Source organism: Python bivittatus, unplaced genomic scaffold (genome assembly GCF_059951505.1).
Source record: "Python bivittatus isolate LINGU-HERP-01145 unplaced genomic scaffold, Pbiv_v1 ctg000610_np1212, whole genome shotgun sequence".
NCBI classification, from domain to species: Eukaryota; Metazoa; Chordata; class Lepidosauria; order Squamata; family Pythonidae; genus Python; species Python bivittatus.
This window is the reverse complement of record NW_028277088.1, coordinates 13,525,445-13,550,470: the sequence shown is the minus strand read 5'-3', so window position 1 is coordinate 13,550,470 and position 25,026 is coordinate 13,525,445. Positions and strand designations below refer to the sequence as shown.

The 25,026-nt window shown below is 36.6% G+C and overlaps 1 protein-coding gene across 4 annotated transcripts in view; it reads right to left on the bottom strand.

Moving 5' to 3' along the window:
* Positions 1-25,026, bottom strand: part of PARD3 (par-3 family cell polarity regulator) — a 574,792-nt gene that overhangs the window by 195,829 nt on the left and 353,937 nt on the right. For 3 of the 4 annotated variants that reach the window (XM_088149996.1, XM_088149995.1, XM_088149998.1), the window contains 4 exons: positions 14,007-14,157; positions 6,142-6,331; positions 2,958-3,106; positions 967-1,011 (listed from right to left, as the gene is read on the bottom strand). In XM_088149996.1, the coding sequence (XP_088006122.1) occupies positions 967-1,011; positions 2,958-3,106; positions 6,142-6,331; positions 14,007-14,157 (535 nt within the window). The remainder of the gene's footprint in view (positions 1-966; positions 1,012-2,957; positions 3,107-6,141; positions 6,332-14,006; positions 14,158-25,026) is intronic. The other variant, XM_088149997.1, reaches the window with a different exon arrangement.

The following is a 25,026-nucleotide window of genomic DNA, read 5'->3' as shown; positions in this document are numbered from 1 at the left end:
AGTGTTTTATAAAGGCTTGAATTTTTACTACTTCTTTTAAATAATTTTTTTTATTTGATTAGTAAGGCTTTACCACATGACATCATGGGTAAAAATAGGTTCTCTGTTATTTACCAACATGTACGCGCACATGCGTACACACACGCACAGAGAGAGAGAGATTAAAAAACCCAGTATGCAAGGAATATCCTGTTCAATGATTAATGTTAGAAATAAGTAATGTTTTCATGATTCTAAGTTGACTTGTCCATAATTAAAATAGTTTCTCTGGTATGGAAAGTTACTGTGTCCTCTTGATCTATCCTAATTAAGACAACATTCTATAAGTCAAAAGTTTACTTGCATTAATAAATTATAAAGGTTCATAACTGTAGTGGTGCATTATTTTAATTGCTAATAAATTCAAGCTTTCTAATCTGGAATCATGACAATTACACAGAAAGCAAAATATCTACAATGCATAGCTTGTGAAACACAGTTTAATTAGGGGGAGGGGGTTGTTCTAATTCCTTACAAGGCAAGGAGATGCCAGGATGAACAGTGAAAACAGCAACCCTCATTACTGCCTACTCAGTGGTGAAATGGAAGCTTGATTAAAGAATTTTCAAGAATGATAGGATTTTGTGGTTAAAAGTGTATTTCAAAAGTTTAACATGAGGAGTGCCTTTCATAAGCCAAGTCTGAACTCCAATGACATATGACCCCCAAATGCTCTCCAGAATATTATCTTTTAAGAAGTATATTTAGTTGCTAGACTCAACTGCTATATGTAATTGTCTTATCCTTGTTGTTGTTCTAAAACATAATTTAATTAGAATGTTTGTAATATTTGAATTCTGGGAGATTAAAGAAGAGAGTCATGCAACTGACATATTATTTTCTCATGCACTGTGATTGGCAGCTCAGTAATTGTAGTAAGCTGCTGACCAAAATTTCTATGGCAACCACCCTACAGTCAATTCTTACCTGTTTTCTGGTCATCCATTGTACTGAGCTTAGTCTCGTCAGCTACTGTTAAAAGGTAAATGTATAACGGTTAGCCTTGTTAGTGCCCACGTCCCTCATGCATCCACTATTTATATGCTCTTCAAAGTTAGAGGACCTTGCCAATATCACTACTCATGCAAAGATGTCATATTATGCAGACACTCTTAAGGGGCAAAATGAAGCCCCAGAGAAAAATATTTAGGAAAATCCATGCGTTGGTGTCAGTCATTTCTGGATCACAGGCAAATATAATGTGTTATTCACATGCTAGCATGTCTCAATTAGCTGAGGCAAGACCACCACATATCAGAAAGTGGCAATTTGAGTTTTAAAAGTCCCAGTGGGGTTATAAAAACAATAAATGTCTACATATTTATTACATTTTCTTGCACTTAAAAAAACATATTGAAGCTCATGAATCTTCCGAAGGGATATGTAAAAAGGCTTGGTTAGAAAGGCTTAATCTGAATTATTAAATGGGATACTAGATTTACTGTAGCTTGCTTTCATTCAGCATTATCCCTGAGATATGGACCTGTAGGATTTCAAGGTTAGTTACTGCTCTCAGAATAATGAACTTATTGAGAATTCATATATTATACTAATAAGATGGGTGTAGCAATTTTCTGTGAATACCAATCACTAAGATTCCAGGAGACCCTTTCCTTAAAAACAGTTCATCCCCATCATGTATAACTAACTGCTAACTATTAAGTGAAAACTTGTCAATTATGTTGCTGACTAAATAGTATTCTATTTCAGAAAAAGGAGATGCACTAATCTGAACAACTTCTTTAAAATAAGAGACACTGTAGGCCAGATTTTTCCATTAAGATCCTGTGACACTTTAAAATGGTCACAGCACACTATAGACAGACATGGAAAAGGTTCTTACATGTATGTTCTACACAGTAATCTGATCTACTGATAGCTGACACTTGTAATTTCTGAACTTTTCTCATTAGCCTTTTCTGATAAAGCAGGATACATTTCAATGAAAACCTTGGCCACAGTAAATGTTTTGGTTTGTAGGGATCTGTAGCCTTTTCACTCTTTCAGATATAATAGATTCTCTTTCTTATAATTCTTTAGAAGGAAGTGTCTAAGCCAGATTGAGACTGTAAATCAATAGACAGAATTCTGCCATGCCTCCCTTCTTCACACTACCTCAATATAATTCAAAGCTACCTCTGTCTTTTGCTGGAACTACACCTGAGACTAAACTGAAGAATGGCTAGACCAATGAGCAATGTCACAAGCAGATGATTCTGCCCCACTGACCACATTCCGACCTTTTACATCAGCCATGCAAATTGGAAGGCTTTCTATCACTTGCAAAGTTGAAAGAGAGATGTCCCATAGTTAGATTTCCCACTTGCATGTGCACTTGTCATTGCAGGTTACTCTTTCAACCAAGTCCACTATCCCTGAAGTGCCTGTGTCAATCCCTACCGCCTTTAGCAACAGATGTCATTAAAAGTAATGGGACTAAAGATCCCAGCTGTTAAATGATTTCAGATTAAACTAAAGCTTCGTAGAATTATGTTAGAATCGTTCATTAGAGAAAAGGTTTCAGCAATACCAGAAACAATGAGAAGTGTGTTGTTGCAGAATTATTTTAAAAAACAAATTTGAATTATTTGAGTTTTCCATGTCCTGAAAACTACCTATTCAAAGGGTTGTTTGTAGCTATATACTGAACAATCCTGCAACACCTGAATCTGTGCAACCATAACATTTTAAACAGAGAAACATTAAACTTGTAGAAGCACACATAATGCACTTGGCTCTGATCGTATTTAAAATTCTTCATGCACATATTGAATCCATATGCATGGGATAATCAACTGCATAGCATTACAAATAATTTAAATGGCAACAGGAAACAACAAGCAAAATAATTTCAATATAATGTTGAAACACAACAGTGAAAAAAGAAGAGAAAAGAAAAGAAGGCCTACGAGCAATACCTAAATCCATGCTTTTAGATTTCCGTGTTTTAACAATATCTAATTGGCTGGCATCTGAAAACTGCTTAGTGCGCTTTTCTGACATACTCTGGCGTCCAAATCCTTCCCGTTGGAAGGCCAGCCCTGGATCCATATCTGGACTTAGTATGCTGTAAGAAATAAAGAAATATAAAGAAAAGTTCACTAAAGCATATATTTATGTTATACCATTAGCTTACCAATACAATTAAGAAAAGTTGGAAATCATGAGGGTTGGGGCTTTTTTTGTTCTGAAAGATTAATTTATATCCCTAAACTGCCTTGGAAAATTTTAATATTTTTATGCTGAAAGGCAGACTAAAGATAATACATGTGAATAATGGAATAGAAATTCAAAATTCAGTCTCTTCAGTCTGAAACTCTCACATTGACCTATACATCTGGAAACGTCCATGTGGTATGCCTGGTTCTTAGATGTCCTTATCACTTCCAGGGCCACAAGAACAAAAGAGCCAACAAACTACATAAAAACTTCAGATCAGGTGTCCATACAGGAAAAGAATGATTCTCCTATGTAGATTAAGGTCTGCCAGAAATATATAAGCTCTCAATCTGAGCTGATTCATTGGATGGTGCTTTGTTCCCGAACTGGGAAGCAGATATCAGTGTAAGATGTGTTTTGCCCTTTGTAGCAGGGACAGATCACATATAGCCTTCCAGACATTGTTGAACTGCAATTCCTATCAGCTTTAGCTAGTATAGCCAATGGGTAGCCATGATGGAGTTTGTCACTTAGCAATGTTTAGGAGGAATTGATATAATGCTGAATATTTTATGGGAACCTAATACCTGTTCTAATTCTAACAAGATATATCCAGCTTTTTAAAGAAGCAAATTTCACATTTTAGCTTAAGTTGCATCAAACTCCGTAACAGTTTAAATTTAATTCAAATCAAACTCTGTTGAGCATTGTCAATCAGATGATCAGAGAGTAGTTGTTCAATCTTGTTTGGAATTGAGCTACATCCCACTGAAGATAGAGGGGATTCTCAAGCAGTAGTAATGGCTAGTAATGCCATTTATTTATTTGTTTGTTTACAACTTCAATCAACAACATAACTCTAGGCAGCTTACATACTATAGTTAAAACCATCATAAAGGAAAAAAAAGAAATAACAAAATAAACATATAACCTTATGTTAAAGAGGATAACTCACTAAAAAAGGATTAAACCATCAAGATAGATTATCGGGGTATAAATCATTTCATTCAATAAATGAATCAATCAATCAATCAATCAATCATCTTACTAGCTTTTGCTAGTGCACCCAGTACACTAATTTTCTAACTGGAGTGTAATAAGGACAAAGAAAACAGATTTTCTTAAAGAACCGTTCTGCCTATTTTCAAAAAATACTCTGCTCCTGCCAGGCTGGCTTCCCTAGAAAAAATAATCATATAGAGGTGGACTGAATATTTGTTAAATGTCATTCTCAGGATTTACTGAAAGTGTACAAAATGCACTATGTTGCATTTTATTAAGACATTTCCAAAATGTTAACAACCTGTCGTAAAACTCAAAAAGAATGAAAAGAAATAACTCAGTAAAGCTGAACAGCATCTCACATTAATGGTTCTTAATATTTCAGATTGATGTTAATGTTACTTTCTATCTATTATTATTGTAATTTGTAAAACCAATAGGCAGCAAAATATACTATAACAAAGAAGGCTCCTACAATGATAGTTGACTCTTTAAAGAATGTAACCGTGTTATGACCCTCAGTGTTATTAAAATTCCACATATTAATCCTGCCTCATTGTCCTTTGTTTTCATAACATTTTCATCAAGGATTAGGGAGATACTGTCAGGCTGGAAAAAGCATATATTTTCAGCCATGATTCAGAACAGCTGCCATTCTTGTTTGGATAACCCTTCTTCCATTTTCTTTACATCAACCCTTTGGTGCCTTGAAGCAAACTTGCAGGAAACACCTTCATTTTACAATCCTTCCTTTGTCCATTACCAGCAGGAAATTAATACAAAAATCCACCCTTGGCTGCTGTTTATTTTATTTTACTAGCTTCACTTTTAACAAATAGAATGCAGTCAACAGAAATAAGGGTCCAAACAGATCTGTCCTGTTTGTAATTACATTACTCTCTTTGAAAAGGCAGACATAAAGGCAGTGGTAGGAAAAAAGTGAGCCTTTAAAACCTTTCATTCTCTCTTTTTCTTTTTCTCTTTATAGAAAAGAGATATAGAACTATAGAGATATAGAGCTATAGAATTTTATTTTACTTCTACAGAAGTAAAATAAAATTCTATAGTTATGCATATAAAAACATCAACAAATGGAGATGGTACAAGAACTGCTTTCAACTTGAAAAATTTACATCAGCATGGAGTTTGGAGTGCTGTTGAATGCATAGACACATTTCCAAAATTTCAGTTAGTGAGTTTTCAGGGTATTTTGCTCTAGGAAGACGATGGTGGGAGTCTAGGAGTCAAAGTAGCAGCTGTTCAATGTGATAGAGAAAAGCAATGTAATGGAGAAAGAAGTGGCTTTAAATGTAACAACTGAAAGCTTTTTAAAAGATAGAGTAACAGTAAAAGTAATATGGCTGAATACCAGTACACACTGCTACATATATGTGTGTGTAAGGAATAGCTGACTTGTGCAAATCCAAACAGAGATTCTTGCTGTGGGTAATAGTTATTAAGATATTGCTGACACAGTTATATCAAACTCAGGAGGATATGAGACTTGGAAAACACTCATACTTCAACCGGCTTGTGTTAATTATCACCATGAGCTTAGCAGGGGGTTCCACAGAAAGGTCTCTTATTTTGCTTATTGCTGAACATAATTACCAGACATACAAATTATTGTTGTTCTCTGGGATTAGTAAAGATTGTGTAAAAAACAAAAACAAAAAGACTTAAAAAATCAGGAGTATTTTTCCTGTGTAAGATAACAAAGCCCAAGCAATCATTGCTGTCCCCACTCCAAAATGCTGATACCGAGATCCTATGCTGTGATAATGTGAAGTTTGCTGTCACCAGTCAAGTTCTTAGATATCTTGAGAGGGACATGAGATAGGAATATTGTTTAGAAGAATAGTTCTGCTTCTATTTCAGTGATGAAAGCCCATTAAGTATTTAGTAAACAGAAGTAACTATTCAAGTAGACATAACATTTACCATTCTGAGGACTCATTCGCTATTGGTTTAGTCCAAGCTCCAGCATCCACTGTTGCAAAGCCTACATCATCATGAGAACTGGAAGATGATTGGTCTGAAAGATGTGGAGGTAATATAGGCAGTCTATCATCTTCTATAATTACCATATCATCCTGGGGCATATTGACTGTTGGAGAAAGCTGGTATTTACCTGCACAAAATGGATAGAGAATTTATTATGTTAGATTTCTAACAAATTTGTTTCTTTATTTCCTTCAGGAGCTCAAGGCACCATACACAACATTCCCTCCTCAAATTTATTTTGTACAACAGCAACTTTGTGGGTTAAATTGGACTGAGAGAGAACAATTAACCTGAAGTCATTCATTGAACTTCCATGGCCAAGGCTGACTTGAATCAGGGTCAACATTTAAAAATACACTACCAAGAAATTATGTAATTCCAGTACCATTTATTTTGATACAAGTCTTCATAGGAAATAGCATTTCTAGGCATAGATTTCAAAGTTCTAAATGGCTACTGACATGTTATAGCAATCATAATAAATTCCATCTTATAAAAATGAAGTGCTGCCACTGTATTTTTAGAAGAATTTCCAACTACACTGAAAAAAGATCTATCTTCCCCTTTGGCGAAATGCAAGAGCACTGTATTAGGCCTTTATGTACAATGAATTATCAGTATGTCTCCTATCTCTCCATCTGTTTCTCTTTCCCATCTTGGAACAACCACCATTACCATCTGCGTGGAATTTTCAAGTGTGCACAAGGTTTAACATACATTAAGTTTATGTCATTGTTAATATCAAATATTGAAGATAAACCTGAAACTGAAAGACTGACTTACTTAAGGCTGGCCAGTGAGTTTATGGTGATGGAATTAATCCTAAAGGCTTTCTCATCTGTAAGTCAGCCTCTTAGCTAAGGTCTACAGAGCAATCAATGTGAGTTCAAAGGTTAGCTAAACAGAGTGGGAAGAACCTCTCAGACATAGAACTCATATTCTTCAGAGCAGGCTGACAGTTCAAGTCTGATATACTTGTGAAGAATTTTGGTTTAAAACATTCCACTGGTGTAAACAACAACAACAACAACAACAACAATCACTAGTTTGGGGGTGATATTAAACTTTCTTACTTTTGCTAATCCTGTTAAATTTCAGCCAAGAAGAAGCTGGGGCAACTTAAAAGAATCAGAAAGAAGTGTGGTTATCCAGTAAAGTTTAGGGGAAAATGTTAAAAAGAAAAAGTATTCTATTGCATGTAGATCCACCACTGTCAAGCTGAAATGAATATGTTCAAGTCTGCATAGCAGCTAATTCTTTTCCCAGCAAAAGCTTTTTTTGATGAGCAGGTTAATGTTGAGCCTAGAAATGCACTCCTTTTCAAACACAATGCCTACAAGATTGTTAACTCTGTGGCTAATAACATCTCCACAGAATTGAATGTGAAACAGTATAACCTTATGCCATTTTACAGATCAAGATTCTAAGGTTGAGAAACAGAAGTAATTCAAAGGCACATCTAGCTTTTCTGTGCACTTCTTAATATTTCAACAAGAATAAATGATGACGTTTTAGCAGGTAGACTAAAATGTGAAAGAAAATGCATTTCTTTTATAGCAGATTAAAACAGGGAGTTAAAGAAGAACCACCTTCAGGTCAATCCTAGATAGAAAGTACCAATGAAGAGGAATCACTAGAGCCCCACCATAAAATCAGTCTCCTCTGCTAAATAATAGTCTTAGGTATTTTGCACAAATCATTAAAAAGAAGAATGTGAAACCAAACATTTTGCTATTCTCAGTTGTCAATTCATCTGTATGATTTTTATTTTTTTTTCCTCCTTGCATTGTCATATTTTCATCCAGGCTAGATAAATAGCATTTTTAAAATTTGTAGTCTTATCCAGCTATGTTCTCTGAGGTACCAGGATGAAATTGCTAGAGATGGAATAGGGGCCAACTGCATCAAAACATGAGCTCATTGTATCTTTATCAAGTTGGCACCAGTGGACTTAAGCTGGTTAAGACAAACAGAACCATCTTACATTGCCTATGGTGGACTTCTAATGATTCCTCTTCATTGGTACTTTCTATCTAGGATTGACCTGAAGGTAGTTCTTCTTTAACTTCCATAATGCTACCAAGAACACTGTAGGGTGTAACCCACCAGGAGTCAACTTGGACTTGATTGCATCTTTACTTTTGTATGAAATATTGAAAATAAAGCTTACATTGAATAGATTTTTACTGAGCCTTCCTATGAAGGCAAACAGGAGGAGGAAAAATCCACGGAAGTATAACATATAGTGGTGCTTAAAAGCTTGTGAAGCCTTGTGAATTTTCAATATTTCTGCATAAATATGACCTAAAACATGGTCTGTTCACCACACAAGTCCTAAAACTAGATCAAGAGAACCCAGTTAAACAAATGAGTCAAAAACATTATACTTGTTCATTGATTTATTGAGGAAAATGATCCAAAGCTACATCTTTGTATCCTGCAAAAGTATGTGAACCTCGAGGATTATCAGTTCATTTGAAGGGGAAATTAGTCAGGTGTTTCAATCAATGGGATGATAATCAGGTGTGAGTATGGGAGATTCTGTCTTATTTAAAGAACAGAATTCTAGGTATTCACTATCAAAGTCTGATCTTCACAACACAGGTATGTAGAAATGTGTCATGGTTTGAACAAAGGAGATTTCTGAGGACCTCAGAAAAACAGTTGTTGATACTCAACAGGTTGGAAAAAGTTACAAAACTTTTTCCAAAGAGTTTGGACTCTACCATTCCACTGTCAGACAGATTGTGTACAAAGGGAAATAATTCAACACCATTGTTACCCTCCCCAGGAATGGCTGACCAACCAAGATCACACTAAGAGCAAGGTGTGTAATACTACGGGAGGCTTCAAAGAACCCCAGGGTAACATCTAAGGAACGAAAGGCCTCTCTTGCAAGGCTGATCAAAGACCGTAATAAAGATATTTGATTTGATTTGACTTGAAGTCCTCTCTTGCAGTGGTGAATGTCAACGTTCATGAGACTGCCATCAGGAGAACCCTGAACAACAGTGGTGTACTTAGGAGGGTTGCAAGAAGAAAGGCACTACTCTCCAAAAAGAACATTGCTGCCCATCTACAGTTTGTGAAAGACTTAATGGATAAGCCAGAAGGCTATTCGAAGAATGTTCTGATGTTTCAAAGTCACAGAGTGAATATGCTGGCCTGTGCTGGAATTGAACTGGATGTACATGAAATTTAAATCCCTTCCCTATTGTGAAGGGATTTCTCTGGGTAGCTGCTTTTTTTTTTCTTTTTTTTTGGCATTGCCTGCCTTCACAAGGTTGTTGTAATAAAGAAATAATTAAGCCCATAATGCTGCACTGAGCTTTGGAGATACATTTCTTCCACTGATATTATATTATAAATATTAATGGACAAATTAAAAGAATTTAGTGCATTAGCAGCTTTCAAGATTAGTAAATAGAAGACGAAGATGTTAACAAAAATATGAAAACAGAAGATCAAACAGAATTGATGAATAAAACAGATTTTAAGATTGAGAAGAAGGAAAAATATCTGGGTATTATTATGACAAATATGAACTGTATGTTATTTCAAAATAATTATGTTAAGACATGGAATGGAGTTAAAAAAGACATGTTAAGATGGGAGAAACTACAACTGTCATTGCTGGGGAGAATTTCTGTGATAAAAATGAATGTCTTGCCTAGAACGACGTTTTTGTTTCAGACAATACCTGTTTTGACAACTGATGTACCATTTAAATAGTGGCAGAAGGATATATCTAGATTTGTGTGGCAGGGGAAAAAACAAGAGTTAAATATAATGTGTTACAAGATGCAAAGAAAAGAGGAGGATTGGGCCTACCTGATTTGAAACTGTATTTTGCAGCTTGCTGCTTAGTTTGGATGAAAGAGTGGGTGCTGGTGAGAAATAGAAGGCTGTTGGAGTTAGAAGAACATGACCTGAGATTTGGGTGGCAAAGTCAAGGTTAATGTGGATTTTAAAAATCATTATGTTAGACGTGCCATATTGAGAATATGGAATAGATACAAATCCAGGTTGTGTCCGAAAAAACCTTTGTGGCTGTAAGCACAAGAAGCATTTCATAGATGAGAAATAACAGGCAAACACAAATGGCTAACATATTGTGAGATACTAGAATTCTGTCAAGAGGAATGTAAAATCAAATCAAAAGAACTGGTGGCAGAGGAATATAGCTGTCAATGGTTCACTTATTTACAGTTATTAGAAAGATTTAAAGTAGAAAAAAGAGATTATGGTTTTCAACATTGTAAGACTGAGTTTGAAACAGAATTGTGTACAAATTATGAACATGTAATTGCTAAAATGTATAACTTTTATTGAAATTTGAAACAGAAGAAGAACAAGTGAAAGAATGTATGATAAAGTGGGCTAAAAAATTGGCTATAATATACTGATGGAACAATGGGAAAATATGTGGTTGAAAGGATTGAAATTTTCTCTATGTTATAATCCTAAAGAGAATGTTTATAAAATGATGTACCGTTGGTATATGTCACCAGAGAAATTGTTTAGAATGTATAAAGGCATTTCAAATTATGTTGGAAATGTGAACAAGAAGAAGGGACATTTTATCATGTTTGCTGGACATGTAAAAAAACTACAAAATTTTGGATTCAAATACACATACTAATTCATAGGATTTTAAAGATTAATATACAATTTCTTTTGGGATTGATGGACAAACAGTTGGAAAAAAGTTATGGAATTTTGTTTTTGTACATGATAACTGCAGTGAAATTATTATATCCCCAAAGATGGAAAGATTTGGCACTACCCACAATGGAGGAATGGTTGGTGAAGATGATGGAACTTGCTGAGACAGTAAACTGACTTCTTTGATCAAATAAAACACAATAACTAGGTTTATTGCTGACTGGAAACCCCTTATGGACTTTTTGCGTAAAACAGAAAAAAATGAAGTTATGATTTATGGTTTTGATGGTTAGGCAGGATAGATTATAGAAAAAAGAGAGTTATGTTGTAATCATAGAGTAAGAGGTAAATTTATAAATGTACTTATAACTGTTGTAAAGAAGACCAGAAGCTACTTCTTTGTATCTTTTTTCTTTTCTATTTTTCTTCTTTTTTTTCCTTTCTTGCACTTTTAGCTGTCTTTTTGATTTTTTCTTTTCTTTTTCTTACTTTATATTAGTTTGCATTAGTTTTTATCTTCCTTTTTAAAAATCTTTAATAACATATATATATATATATATATACACACATACACACACACACACACACACGGATAAAACCAGACAGCTTAAGCAAGATAAGCAAGAATCTGGGTCAGTGTCTACAATGATCCCCTTGCTGCACTGAATTATTTTCAAAGGAAGGAAGATACAATGCAGTAAGCTAAAACTTACCTGTCTTGGAACTCAGACAATGTAACTGTGGCTAAAGTGGAGATTAAGAGTAATCTTTCCAATTTTTTTCTAAGACTTGAACTTTTACCTTAGAAAACTTCATATAATTAACATGCCCTGCATATACCACCTTTAAATAATAATCACCCCATATTTCAGTGTGGCTATTTCTTTTAAAGTAATGTAATGGTGAAGAGATTTATTAGTGTGGAGTTCATCCACTAAAATCACACAGTGCTATGGCTATTACATAGAACAGTGATGGCGAACCTTTTGGGCTCAGTGTGTCAAAAATTCAGAAAATGCCTGACTTGACTCTGCTGGCGTGCCACCTCACCCCTAACAAAAGAGAAACAATTCTTTACTTATTAATTTATTTTTTAAAAATACAGTCCAATCATGTGTGGTGCTATGTATTATATAAAGAATCATCAAATAATTACAAAAATGAAATATGAGTAAAACAAATTCAATTTCTTTAGTAACTCAAACAGGGAAAATAGTTGTTGGGTGTTGGTGAAGATTGGCATGTCACCCAAAGCATCATGGTGTGTCACCTTTGACACGCGTGTCATAGGTTCGCCATCACTGATATAGAATCTTAGCAGAGCCCAATTCTCATAAAACCAGCAAGCATGGTAATTAATTAGGAGTTACTGAAACTGTATTTGAAAATGTGAAATGAGGGGAAATAGACTAGGGCACTGTGGAATGAGGGGAAATAGACTAGGGCAGTGTTTCTCAACCTTGGGAACTTTAAGATGTGTAGACTTCTCCCAGAATTCCCCAGCCAGCCATGCTAAGGAATGAGAAGGTTGAGAAACACTAGACTAGGGCTATGCAGTGCTTTGGATTCAGAACGGGTCAGAACATACGTAAGCATGCATCTGCCAGAAACCCCCTAAACCTAGTATGTTATTTGTTGGAATTGCACAGCAGATGCAGAGAGTAGCTGAACAAGCATAGGAAAAGTCATAGCTGTTTTAAAGAATTTCTAACAGGTGTTATGCCCTTGTGTATGTCAAATCCCATTTTCTCCTTTTGAATCCAAAGCACTGTACAACCCTACCTACCCACATTTCTGCTGCCTTCTGTCCACAGGAAAGGGGAAAATAAGCAGAAGATATGCAGATACAGGATACAGAAGATGAATTAGAGTCGTAGGTGGAATGCAAGTTTAATAAATTGTTATTATTATCAATCAATCCAAATTCTTCCAATATTTTAATATTCATTTTAATGTTCTATATGAAGTAAATCCCCTTCAGAATTACTTTATAAATCTAGATATTTCTGTAACAGAGCATTTTTTTAATGAACTGGACCCCTAAGTAAATACCAAAAAAACCCCAAAAAACAACACCTTCTAAATGCAATACTGATGAACTGCTACAAAGAAAGCATTAAAATATTTCCACTGGGGACTGTGCAAAGAGCAGAGTTCATGATTTAAACAAAGGATACACAAAATTAGCCACACAATTTTAAAATCCTGCATGGCTTTTATAGTATGTTCTTAAACAGACATCATCCAAAGTCCAAACTGGATAAAGCTCACATTAGTGTATATAGTTGTGGAGAAATAAAGTCGAAGCTTAAACTTAAATGGTCCATCCTTGATCATCATAACATTCATTGAACTTACAGGTAATGAAGCTAGATTGGGCAGACTCTCACAAACTAGTGTAAAAACAGTCTCCAACCTCACTAAAATAATTTTAAAATGTTCTTTTTTTAATAAATGCTATTAAAAGTTTTAAAAAGAGGATAAAAAACTAATACAAAGTAAAGAAAGAAAAGAAAGGGAAAAAGAGGGAAAAAAAGGAAAGGACAAAAGTGCAAAAAGAAAAGATAAAATGAAACAGAAAGAAACTTCCAATTTCCTTTGTAGCAAATCCCAGTTCAATTATAAAATTATCTCTTACTCTATGGTAACAAAAAAAGAAGCTCTCTTTTTTCTATTATCTAATATTTCTAATCATCAAAACCACAAATCAAAAGTTCATTTTTTTCTGTTTCATGCAAAAAGTCTATAAGGGGTTTCCAGTCAGTAATAAATGTAGATGTTGTCTTTTCTCTAATCAGAGAAGTCAATTTAGCCATCTCTGCAAGTTCCATCATCTTCACCAACCATTCCTCCACTGTGGGTAGTGCTGAACTTTTCCACTTTTGAGCATATAATAATCTACAATTTTAAGATGTTCTCATGGTTATCATCTGTACTGTGGCCAGACACTTATTTAATCAATTTATTGACTCCCATCAAGAAAACTGGGGGAGCAGGGAAAGTAACCCTTTAAATTACTGGCTCCAATTGCCCTGAAACATGTTGCCTACACACACAGAGCACTGATAATCCATTTGCAAATCCTTATGAACGAGCTGATAACATAGGACATGGTTAGCCAAGTCTGTCTGACTTACCCATTAATCTACTCAGGGCAGCATTCCTGGTGGGTGATTCACTGAGGCCTTCGACTCCACTGTACAGTGAATGGGAAATCCTACGCTCCCGGTCATCCACTATTGTCTCAATAGGCAGCTCCGGCCCCAGAGGACTCCCAGGTGATTCCAACTGCAGAAAAAGGGGAAAAGAGTGCTGAAGTTCCATTTAACAGCAAAGTGAAACCTAACAATGCACCTTATGCTTGGAAATGGCTGGACATCAAATGAGCTAGGAATTTTCAACCTGGGCTTTCAATAATTTGCAATGACAGTGCTGCTTATTGACCAACCTTCCAGGACACTTTGCACAGCATCTCTCACAGTTTTATCGGACTCCATCTTTCTTCAAAGAGAAACATGGAAAAACAAAGTGCTGTGTTTTAATTTACAGCTGCACCGCAAGATAGCACTCTCGTATGTTTCAAAATTATTTGTGGCTGATGGCCTGTTTTTTTTCTTTTTCATAAACTGACAGCTTGTCAGGGTAGGAACCTACAAAACAGTGGTGGGGACAAAAGAGAAAAAAGAGAGACCCCCCCCCCAAATAATAGAATAATCTCCCTGAGCATAATCAGAAATCTGATTTCAGAGTATTTTTCTAGTGAAGCAATATAGCTTCATATGCAATCATTGCACAAGATCACAAGTATCAACATGGACATATAAATAACTATAACATTTCAAACTCTACCATTATTTCAAATTACTATGGTTTTTACACAATTAGAGTAAACTCAGTCATTTGGGTTTGGCAATAGCATAGTGGATGTGTAGGAATCCTCAGTATTTCTGATCCTTTTCAGAATTTGGCCAGCATATCTACCACTTCTGTTACATGCCCCCAAATGAATGTTGTCTCTCTTTTTCCAACCTCCTGCAGGCAACTTTCAAAGGCCCTTGCTTAGCAGGGAGCTACAAGTCTGCATGCTGTAAAGATAGGGAAAAGAGAAATACACAGCAATAAAAACAGTGGAAGAGATTATAATAAAATGGCTTCTTTCACTGTTTTGCCTTTCTAATTGCCTATATACCACATGCTAATATTTCAGTCATGATTTTAAATGCATGACAGTGTGGGCCACAGGGTCACATACCTCACAGGCTTTACCATTTGAAAAGCGTAAATATGGTTAAGGTTTGGATCAGCACTAACCCTAATTATGGCTGGCCTTTACCAGCTCATACTATTAAACAAGGTTGAGCTTCACTTAAAATCTAAATAATTCTTCATAGTTAGAAGCCTAACCAATTAGAAGCCAACTACTGTAATGTTTATGCCATGTATTTTAATAAGCTATCATCAAAGAAACCATGGCAGTTCTTTGTAAGATCAACTGTTTGTGCAATCAGGTCAAGACAAAGGGCCAGATCCACACAAATTCAATCAAAACACAAAATGTATGACACTGGCAACTGAATCCAAGGAGAGAAGATTTGTTTCCAGTTTTGGACTAAATGAACATGGGATGGTGTAGCTACCAAACCTATCTATTATAGTAAGTAAAAAAGCTGTAAGATTTCTATGTGCTTTTCCCTTAATTATTTATATTAAAATACGTCTATATCACCTAGCTCATATGATTCATATACTTTTCAATAATACAAAATAAATCATACATTTACCTTATCAATGGATTTAGCTAGAGTTATTTGTGTTACCAGTACAGTGGTACCTCTACTTACGAACTTAATCCATTCCGTGACTCTGATTGCAAGTCGAGTTGGTCGCAAGTCGAAGTAAATTTTCCCATAAGGTTCAATGTAATTACCGTTAATCCGTTCCAGCGTCCGCGGACACGCATCAGGGGTGGAAAAACGGCCGCTGACCACGCAGCAGGGCGGAAAAATGGCCGTGGACCATGTGTCAGGGGCGGAAAAATGGCCGCGGACCATGTGGAACGGGCAGAAAATGGCCGCGGACCACGTGGAATAGGCGGAAAATGGCCGTGGACCATGCAGCAGGGCGAAAAAACGGCCGCGGACCACATGGCACGGGCGGAAAAATGGCCGCAGACCACGTGGAATGGGCGGAAAATGGCCGCGGACCATGTGGCACGGGCAGAAAAATGGCCGCGGACCACGTGGAATGGGCGGAAAATGGCCACGGATCCGGTTCGTAAGTCAAGGCGAGTTCGCAACTAGAGGTAAATTTTTGGGGCCGGAGCTGGTCGTATCTCAAAAAATTCGTAAGTAGGGGCGTTCGTAAGTAGAGGTACCACTGTATTTGCAAACACTTGCAGATTTATCAGATTTGAATTTTTTTCTTCTGCTGTTGTGGACTGAAGCTGACATATAAAATATGCTTTACTCTGACCTGCCAAAAGTCCTGCTCTAACTTCTCTTGTCAAGTTAGGGTCAAAATTATATTTTAGGGCTGTGCAATTTCTCATTTCTGTGCTTTAAAAGGTGCTACAGAACATGCAAGGACTCATACAAAGAGTCCTTTTCCTCCATAACATTTCTAGATGTGTGCAACTACTTCAGCTGTCTCCAATTATTCCTGCATATGTGCATGTGCAGCCCCTCCACACCATATTTTTCCCACTGAGGCAGAGGGAACACACACAAGAAGACTACTGGGTGCAGCTTCCAAAACAGTGACACAAACCTGGAGAAAGACATGGCTGCTTTAATGATTTGGAGATGTTTTGCATGTGCTTCTGCACTTTCTGAAGCATGTCTTTCAAATGATTTGCCAAACAAAGTATTACTCTAAAAATATGTTATGTAGCATTTCTGCCTTTGCTTCCTATTCAAAAGTAGAAGCAGGGGATTGAAGCAGGGCTGTAGTAATGGGGGAGTGGCTTCATATTTGGCTCACATTGTGGTGTCTGGTGCAGGTCTGGGTTAGAACAATTAGAGGACACTGTAGAAAGTATTCTTTTTGTACAAAGCTATCATCTACTCAATATAAATGAGAAATTTAATGAAGTTCCAAATGCCTTATCTTTCCCAGTTTGATCAGACCTGACGAAATTTACTGCAATGAAGGCTCAACATAATTACAGCTGGAGGCACATCAGATTGCAGGAGAATAATAAACTTGCCATGCAAGTGAGTTAGACTCAATAAAGTTTACATTGTGAAATGAGGATTTGTTTTATCCATTTTTTCTGCCCTAAATTATATATTACAACTGACAGCTCTGCTGAAAAGTAAATTAAACAATATTCAACACCTCTGATGTAAAAGACTCAAAGGCAAATTTTAAACAAATTAAAATATTACAGTTGTGAAATGCTGTTTGTAAAGAGAAAAAGGGAGATGGTCACCAGGAACTGAAGATGCATGCCAAATCTATTGCACTGATGAATACAATTTAAGTTTAACTTTCTTCAAAGAGTGAACATTAACCGAAACATGAATTATTTTCTTAGGGAGACAGAATGTAACTTCAAGTTTATATAACAAAAATCTAGCTCTTTTTTGAATGACATGACATAGCCGTTCAGAATGAGAATAACACAGACCTAAAAACTGGGCTTGTGTTTAAAATATTTCCCCCAAAAAACACCAAGAAAGAAGCAGCTTTGCATGCGAGAGAGTCCCAAATATTCACTGGTAAGCTTCAGTATCCATACAGTATAAACAAGATAAACAAAAACATGATTGTTTAGATGACTCCGCTTACAAATGAGTACTGGAATGTGGTACCTCTTTCATGGGAAAAGACACTATTCAATATCTACAGTAATTAGCTTATAAAAAACCAGATTTAAAGCAAGACATCAACTGTCAGCCACACAAATATTTAACTGAAGATATAATGCTTTTATAAACTAACAAAAAACATTTTGGAAAGGAAGGAGAAAACTATATAGAACTCTTTTAAGAAATACTTTTATTGCTCCTTTTCTAAGTAAAGTTTATATAAAGTGATGGCAAATTCTGCTGAAAGAAATAGAACTGGGGAGAGAGGGAGGGAGGGAGAGAGAGAGGGAGAGAGGGAGAGAGAATGAATTGACCTCACTCTGTAACTTTATCTATTTTGGCTATGTAATTGATCCTTCTGTGTGAGACCTTTCCTTGTAGGTGGTGTTGTCACAGTGGGTATTGGCAATGAGTTCACAACTCAGCATGCCAAAAACCAAAGTATTACCTAAGGCTAGCTGAGACTACAAACTGCAAAATCTGGAAAATCACTAACAAGGTGTAAGTGATGGTAAGGAGACTGGGAAAGGAAAGGAAAAGGGAGCAGAAGCCGACATAAACAATCAAGAGATAAGGTCTCAACTGACTTGCCCTCTATCTCAAAAACATCAACTTAGCCCAGGTTGGGGGGGGGGAGGGAACTGGGAAGAGCCATTTCAAACCATTCAAATAAACTCCGCTTTAATTAACTCACTATAAATGAGGCTGGAAAATTTCCAGGATTCTGAATTTACTGCATATTAACATTAAAGATATCTTACTGAAATCTGTGTAGTTTCCTTTGTGGAAGGAAAGACTCAAAGCTGTTCTAATAGCAGAGAAAGAAAAATTAACAAATTTGACCAAATGGTTTCAGGAAAATTTAAAGTCAGCTCAAGAATCTCAAAAACAGTGGTATGATAAAAAAGCAATTACAGGGCTAGGAAAAGACAATGGTAATGCTGCCCTTATTGTTGGAAAAATGGGCAGTTAAAAACATAGGGAAAAAGGGAAACCTGTAAGTTTATATAGTAAATCAACCTGTAAGTTTGTATAATAATCCAACATTGTGTAAATATCAAAGGAAAGTGTTCAGCCTCTTGGTCTGTGGTTTGTACCATAGCTTAACTGGAACCCTCTCACATTCTTGTTTCTTTGATCTTTCCAGCTGTGTAGGACTTGATACAAAGTAATACATTAAACTCTCTCTGTCCAGAGGTCATCCAGATTTTTGTAACCCAGATCAGGATAGACATAGCACAGCAGAGGTTAGCAATGTTTTCAAGTACTGAATGCCAACAAATAATCTTGTGCAATAAACACAGACTGCAAAAAATAATAATCTTGAAAAGTAGAATAGTCAATATTTTAAGAGATTGCCCAATTTTACAAGATTTTGGGTACTTCACATCCCTAAGATCTACACAAACTTGTAACAATGCCAAAATCTTACAAAATTTGGTGTATGCCAAGACTTTAAAAATATTTTTAATTGTAGAATATTTTTAATTTTTAAAATACTTAATTTGGGGTTCTGTAGATGCTATCTGGAGCTGCCACAGTCCCCTTGACATCAGGAGTCCTATAATTATGTCTCTTTAGCATGTTTCTCATACTTCGGTAATTTATACCACTGTAAGTACTACTGAGAAATATATGTGGAGCCCTTTCAGGTTTAAAAGAAAAGCTGGTAATAAGAATGTGACATATCACTTAGCAATTACTATTCTTTCCAGCCCAACTGACTGTTATAAAGAAATTATGGAAAGGGCTTTGGACTGTTTGTTTGTCTATTAGCATGATAACTGTCTGAAAAGAACAGGACAAAATCTGCTGTAAAAAAGAAACTGTCACAGGTAAAATGGAGTTCAGAAAAGGGTCAGATTTGGTCAGTGGCCATGGAGGAAAAAAATCCAGAAAAGTTCCCCCAATGCATCCCTCTGGGAGTTGCAGCTGGACAGCTCCTTGGATTGCTGACAACTGTTTCATTCTAAGCTGCCTTCCTCAGCCTTCTTGGTCAGGTGTCCCAGAGTAGAGCTATTATTATTTATTTACTAGATTTGTTAACCACCCCAATCTTAGGACATAGAGTTTCATTTTTACAACATTCTAAATGTCTTGACATTTTAAACATGCATTTCTTACTTACAAGCCTTACTACATTCATCATTATTTTGTTGAAGTCATCTATGTGTCTACTTCAAGTGCTGTTGTCTTCTGTACTTTTCAAAGCCATGAGAGCTAGCAAGAAATGCAGCCTCAGTCACAGCTACATTCTTAGCCACTTGTATGCCACTAAATCTTAATTATACAATTCAGACTGCTACAAGTATGCTGTCCACAACAGAGCACTTTTCTTTAGTCCTTATGCAGACAATGCTTTAAAAAGGGAAACAGGACTTCACTGCATGATCTTTTATCATTCAGATAAGAAAAACCTGCTTAAAAATGCAGGGTAGTTGATAAATAATGCCTGTTCTGCCTGAAACTGGTTTAGTTTTTATCTGAACAAATGATAAAGAGATAGTTAAACAGTCACAGACACTTCAACAATATCCCTGCCAGGAGCCTCTATTAATAAAATATGAGAAAATGTGTGCCTGGAAAAGCAGTTAGTGGAAAAATTAAGATTTCCTGTCAGCTTTGCTCTAATTATCATTTGTCTGATGGCTAGCGGAATGAAAGCTATAAACACTGACAAGCAGGTAAGTACAGCTCTTTTGCTCAAAACACTATCAACATTCATTCATTCATTTACTTAGGGCAAATAAACTTTCCTTGGCACTCTCTTCATAATTTGAAAGAACTTTTTAAACATCTTATAGAGTTTATCAACAGCTATGCTGGTTTCTCCTAACAAAATTCCACCTGTAGCAGCATGACTGCAAATTTTCTTCATGATTCAAGTCCAGGCTTACAAAATTACAGCACTCTGAATTCAGAAAGTGTGTGTGAAAGAGAGTGTGAGCAAGTTTAACATAATCTTTCATATTTCATTATGGTTATAGTACCTTGATAAGACTCATTATTTTCCAACATTAACCCAAGCTAGTGACAAACCGAACAGCAGAAATGACAATTTCAACAACAATCTGTAGGATTTTTCAGAGCAAAAATGTGCTTTGATGCCTTGAAGAAAAGACACTGTTTCTCTCTTAATAATGCAGACTAACTAAAAAGCAGCTTTTCCATTGCTACAATTCAGATCTCAAATATTTTATTCATAGGCCCTAAATTAGATAGAGTCTAGCTAGTTTATTTGGCACAAAATTCAAGTTCCTCACTGAAAACCCTCTTTTTGAGACTGTGTAAGGCCGGGCCCTAGATAAACAAGGTAGATAGCATAAACAACAGATTTTTGGTTCTGTGAAAAGGCAGAAAACTTTTAGTTATTTAAATCACCATCATAATCAAAGTTGCCGTTATTCCCAAGAAGAGATGCTTGTGAGATCTTCTGCCAAATCTTGATAGTTTCTTTGCCACTTACTGATTCTCTACAAGTAATAAAATATCTTGAACTGGCCTTGAGACAATGCATTGGAACATACAGACAGTCCCCTTCTTACAAACAGGTTATGTTCCAAAAGGCTGTTCGTAAGTCCATTTTGTTCATAAGTCCAACCAAGTAAAAAGTAAAAAGTAAAAAAAAAAAAGAGGAGGAGGCAGGAGGCAGGGCAGCAGCATGGGAAGAGGAGTCCTATCTTCTGCTGCCAATGCATTGTCAGATGAGGCAAGGGAGGGGGTGGTAGCAGAGAAGAGGGGAGAGGGGGAGGAGGCACACCGCAAACCAACCCTTTCCTGCCTTTTCATGCCTTCCAGGAGGTTGGAGGTTTGCATTAGAGTTGGCGCTCCCAGAAAGGGTTAGTTTATGCGACGTGCTCTGTTGCCAGGTGAGACAGGAGAGGCGGCGGTGGCTCCTTGGGTGAAGGATGAGCCAGTGAAGCGCGGCATGCTTTGCTACCAGGTGAGGCAGGAGACCTCTGCCCCCTCTCCCCTGTCCTCTACCACCACCCCCTCTCCTGCCTCACCTGGCAACGGAGCACACAGCATAAACTAACCCTTTCTGGGAACTTCAATTCCAATGCAAACAAAAGGCAGGAGAAGGCAGGAAAGGGAGCACGCTGCAAACTAACCCTTTCCCACCTTCTCCTGACTTCTGATTCTGACTTTCAACCTGACTTCTGGTTCTGACTTCTGGGTCCATCTTGTTCATATTAGTGAAAGTTTGCAACACGAAAGTTCGCAAGTAGGGGACTGTCTGTATACAGACTAATTCAGGGCTTGCCAATTATATATTTCTTAGAGTATTTGACATTATCTTTATTGGCACACAGAACACAATAGTATAAATGTTTATTATTGTGATAGTATAAAGTGAAATTAGACATCCCTGCACTATAATGTGCATATGTCATCTTTGTTATATTGACTACTAAGATAACAATAAGCCTTTTGGAGATTTTGGGTCTTGCCTAGAACTTACACATAATGTATATAGTAGAAAGATTTCACAACGAAGTACTAATAAATCATTCTAGGCATATATATTTATATGCCCTATTTTTACACAATACTTAATCAACTATTTAAGTTACACTAAAAGGTTAAAATTTCTGTTGTGTAATAGTTGTAAAACTCTTATAAAAAACCCAAAATGTAGATTAACAATAATATCCCCAATTCTGCTCTTTAGCCAGCAGGACTTTCTTTTATCAAACTGGTAAGTTTAATTATGATGCAAGTAATATTTGCTAAGTTACTTTGCTCACCTATTCTGGTGACTTTCAGTTTTCTATATTTTGTATAGGAAAAAAATATCTATGCTTCAGTCAGTCCAGCTCCCTGCCCGCCGGCTTCCATATATGAATATGACATGGAAAATGACTTAAGCTGCTATTTCAATCACCAAATCCCCACTGATAAACATTTCATGCAATTCCCCCCCCCCCGTCTGTCTCTCATACACACACACATGCACAAATACACAATCTCTCCAATTGCAGGACCTCCATAGGCAAATATCTGTAGTTTTAGATGACAAATATCATAATCCCTCGACTCTGTCCATGTTTGCTGGGGGTGATGGAAACTGAACCCTAAAACATCAAAGGAACACTAGATTTCACACCCATGCAGAACTACGCATGGATGAAATCAATCTCATTTTTACAGAAGATGAATCCAAACCCTTTCAAGGGGTGGGGGGGGGGCATCAAACAGAGTATTTCTGGAGTACTTGAATTATGAGGAGAAAACAGCAGAGCAGAGCTATTGAAATTTATAGTTTTCATCCTCTAGTCCCATCCTATTTTAGATAAACCATCCTCTGCTATAGTCTTCTAAATCTTTGGCTAAGGATGCAAGCCCCTCTCTTCTGTTCTATTATTCAAGACCTGGCTATTCTTAAAGCCTCTAAATATTCTCATAAACATAAAATAAACTCATAAAATGCTCTGTGTTCTTGAATCCATCATTAATATTCAGACTTTTCCCCCCAGATTGCATATTTCTGAGAATAGCCCATGAAAATGCAGTTATAAAGTGAAGTTATATTAATTTCCTTTTGAAGATAACAATAATAATAACAACAATAATAACATCAACATGTAGTTGAAAACAAGCTCTTTCCATCTGAGCAGAAAGGAAACTGCCCAAACAGCAGAGGAACAAAAGATCAGCTCCTAATTGACAAGATGATTTTGGAAAACTGCAAGAAAAGGAAGACCAACTTGAATGTAGCTTGGATTGATTACAAGAAGGCATTCAACTCCCTGCCAGATGACTGGATAACCAAGTGCCTAGAAATAATGGGAGTCAGTAAAAAGATCAGAAGCTTTGTGCAAAGATCAATGGCACAATGGAAGACACAGTTGCTGGTCGATGGTGATAGACTTGGAGAAGTTAACATCAAGAGAGGAATCTTTCAAAGAGACTCACTATCACCACTACTCTTTGTCCTTGGCATTGATTCCTCTGTCAACAATACTGAACAAGCCAGGCCATGGCTATCAAACATCAAAAACATTTGCCAGGCTATCCCACTTCCTTTACATGGATGATCTGAAGCTATACCGAAAAAAACACCATTTGAAATAGAATCACTGCTAAACACAGTCTGAATATACAGCCAAGATATTGCAATGGAGTTTGGACTGGATAAATGTGACACCCTTACCATCAACAGGGGAAAAACAGTGAAAACTGAAGGAATCAAGATGCCCAGTGGAAATAACATCAACTGTCTGGATGAAGAAGATTACTACAAATACCTGGGCATCCTTCAAGCTGACAACGTCAAGCACATTGAAGTGAAGAAGAAGGTTAGGAGTGAATACATCATGAAAGTGAGGAAGATCTTAAAGTCCAAACTCAGTGGTGGAAATACCATCAAGGCAATTAACCTGGGAATTCCAGTCATTAGATACAAAGCTGGAATAGTGGACTGGACTCAAGCTGAACTAGAAGCCCTGGAAAAATAATGACAATGAATCTTGCCCTTCATCCACAAAGCAACATTGACAGACTCTACTTACCATGGAGCATAGGTGGGCATGGAATGTTGCAAATATACCAGACAGTTGAAGAAGGAAAAAGGGCATTGGAAGAATATCTGAAGGAGAATGAAGAAGATGCACTGAAGCTAGTACACCATGAAGGCTTACTGAATACGAAAGAGACCAAACTGGCCTACAACAAAGACCAAATGAGGAATAGAAAAGAGACACGGCAAGGCAAAGTATTACATGGCCAGTATACAAAAGATATAGCAGGCAAAGCAGATAACAACAAGACCTGGCAATGGCTAAGAGCAGGAAAGTTGAAGAAAGAGACAGAGGGACTAATTCTGGCTGCACAAGACCAAGCCTTAAGAACAAATGTATACAAAGCCAGAATTGAGAAGACAGCAAATGCTACCTCTGCAAAGAAGCTGAAGAAACAGTGGACCACCTAGTCAGCTGCTGCAAGAAGATTGCACAGACTGACTACAAACAACGGCATAACAAAGTAGCAACAATGGTGCATTGGAAGATCTGCAAGAAATACCATTTGCCTGCAAGCAAAAACTGGTGGGGTCAAAGCAATAGAAAATGAAGAAGCTAAAGTACTCTGGAAGTTTAGAATTCAAACAGACAGGCACCTGCCACATAACACCCCAGACTTAACAACTGTTGCTAAGAAAGACAAAACAGTCTGGATAGTGGACACTGCAATACCCAGAGACAGCAGAATAGAAGAGAAAGAACTGGAGAAAATCACAAAATATAAAGACCTCCAAATAGAAATAGAATGACTGTGGCAAAAGAAAGCAAAGATAGTACCAATAGAATAGGCACCTTGAATGTAATCCCAAAACATCTGGAGTACCACT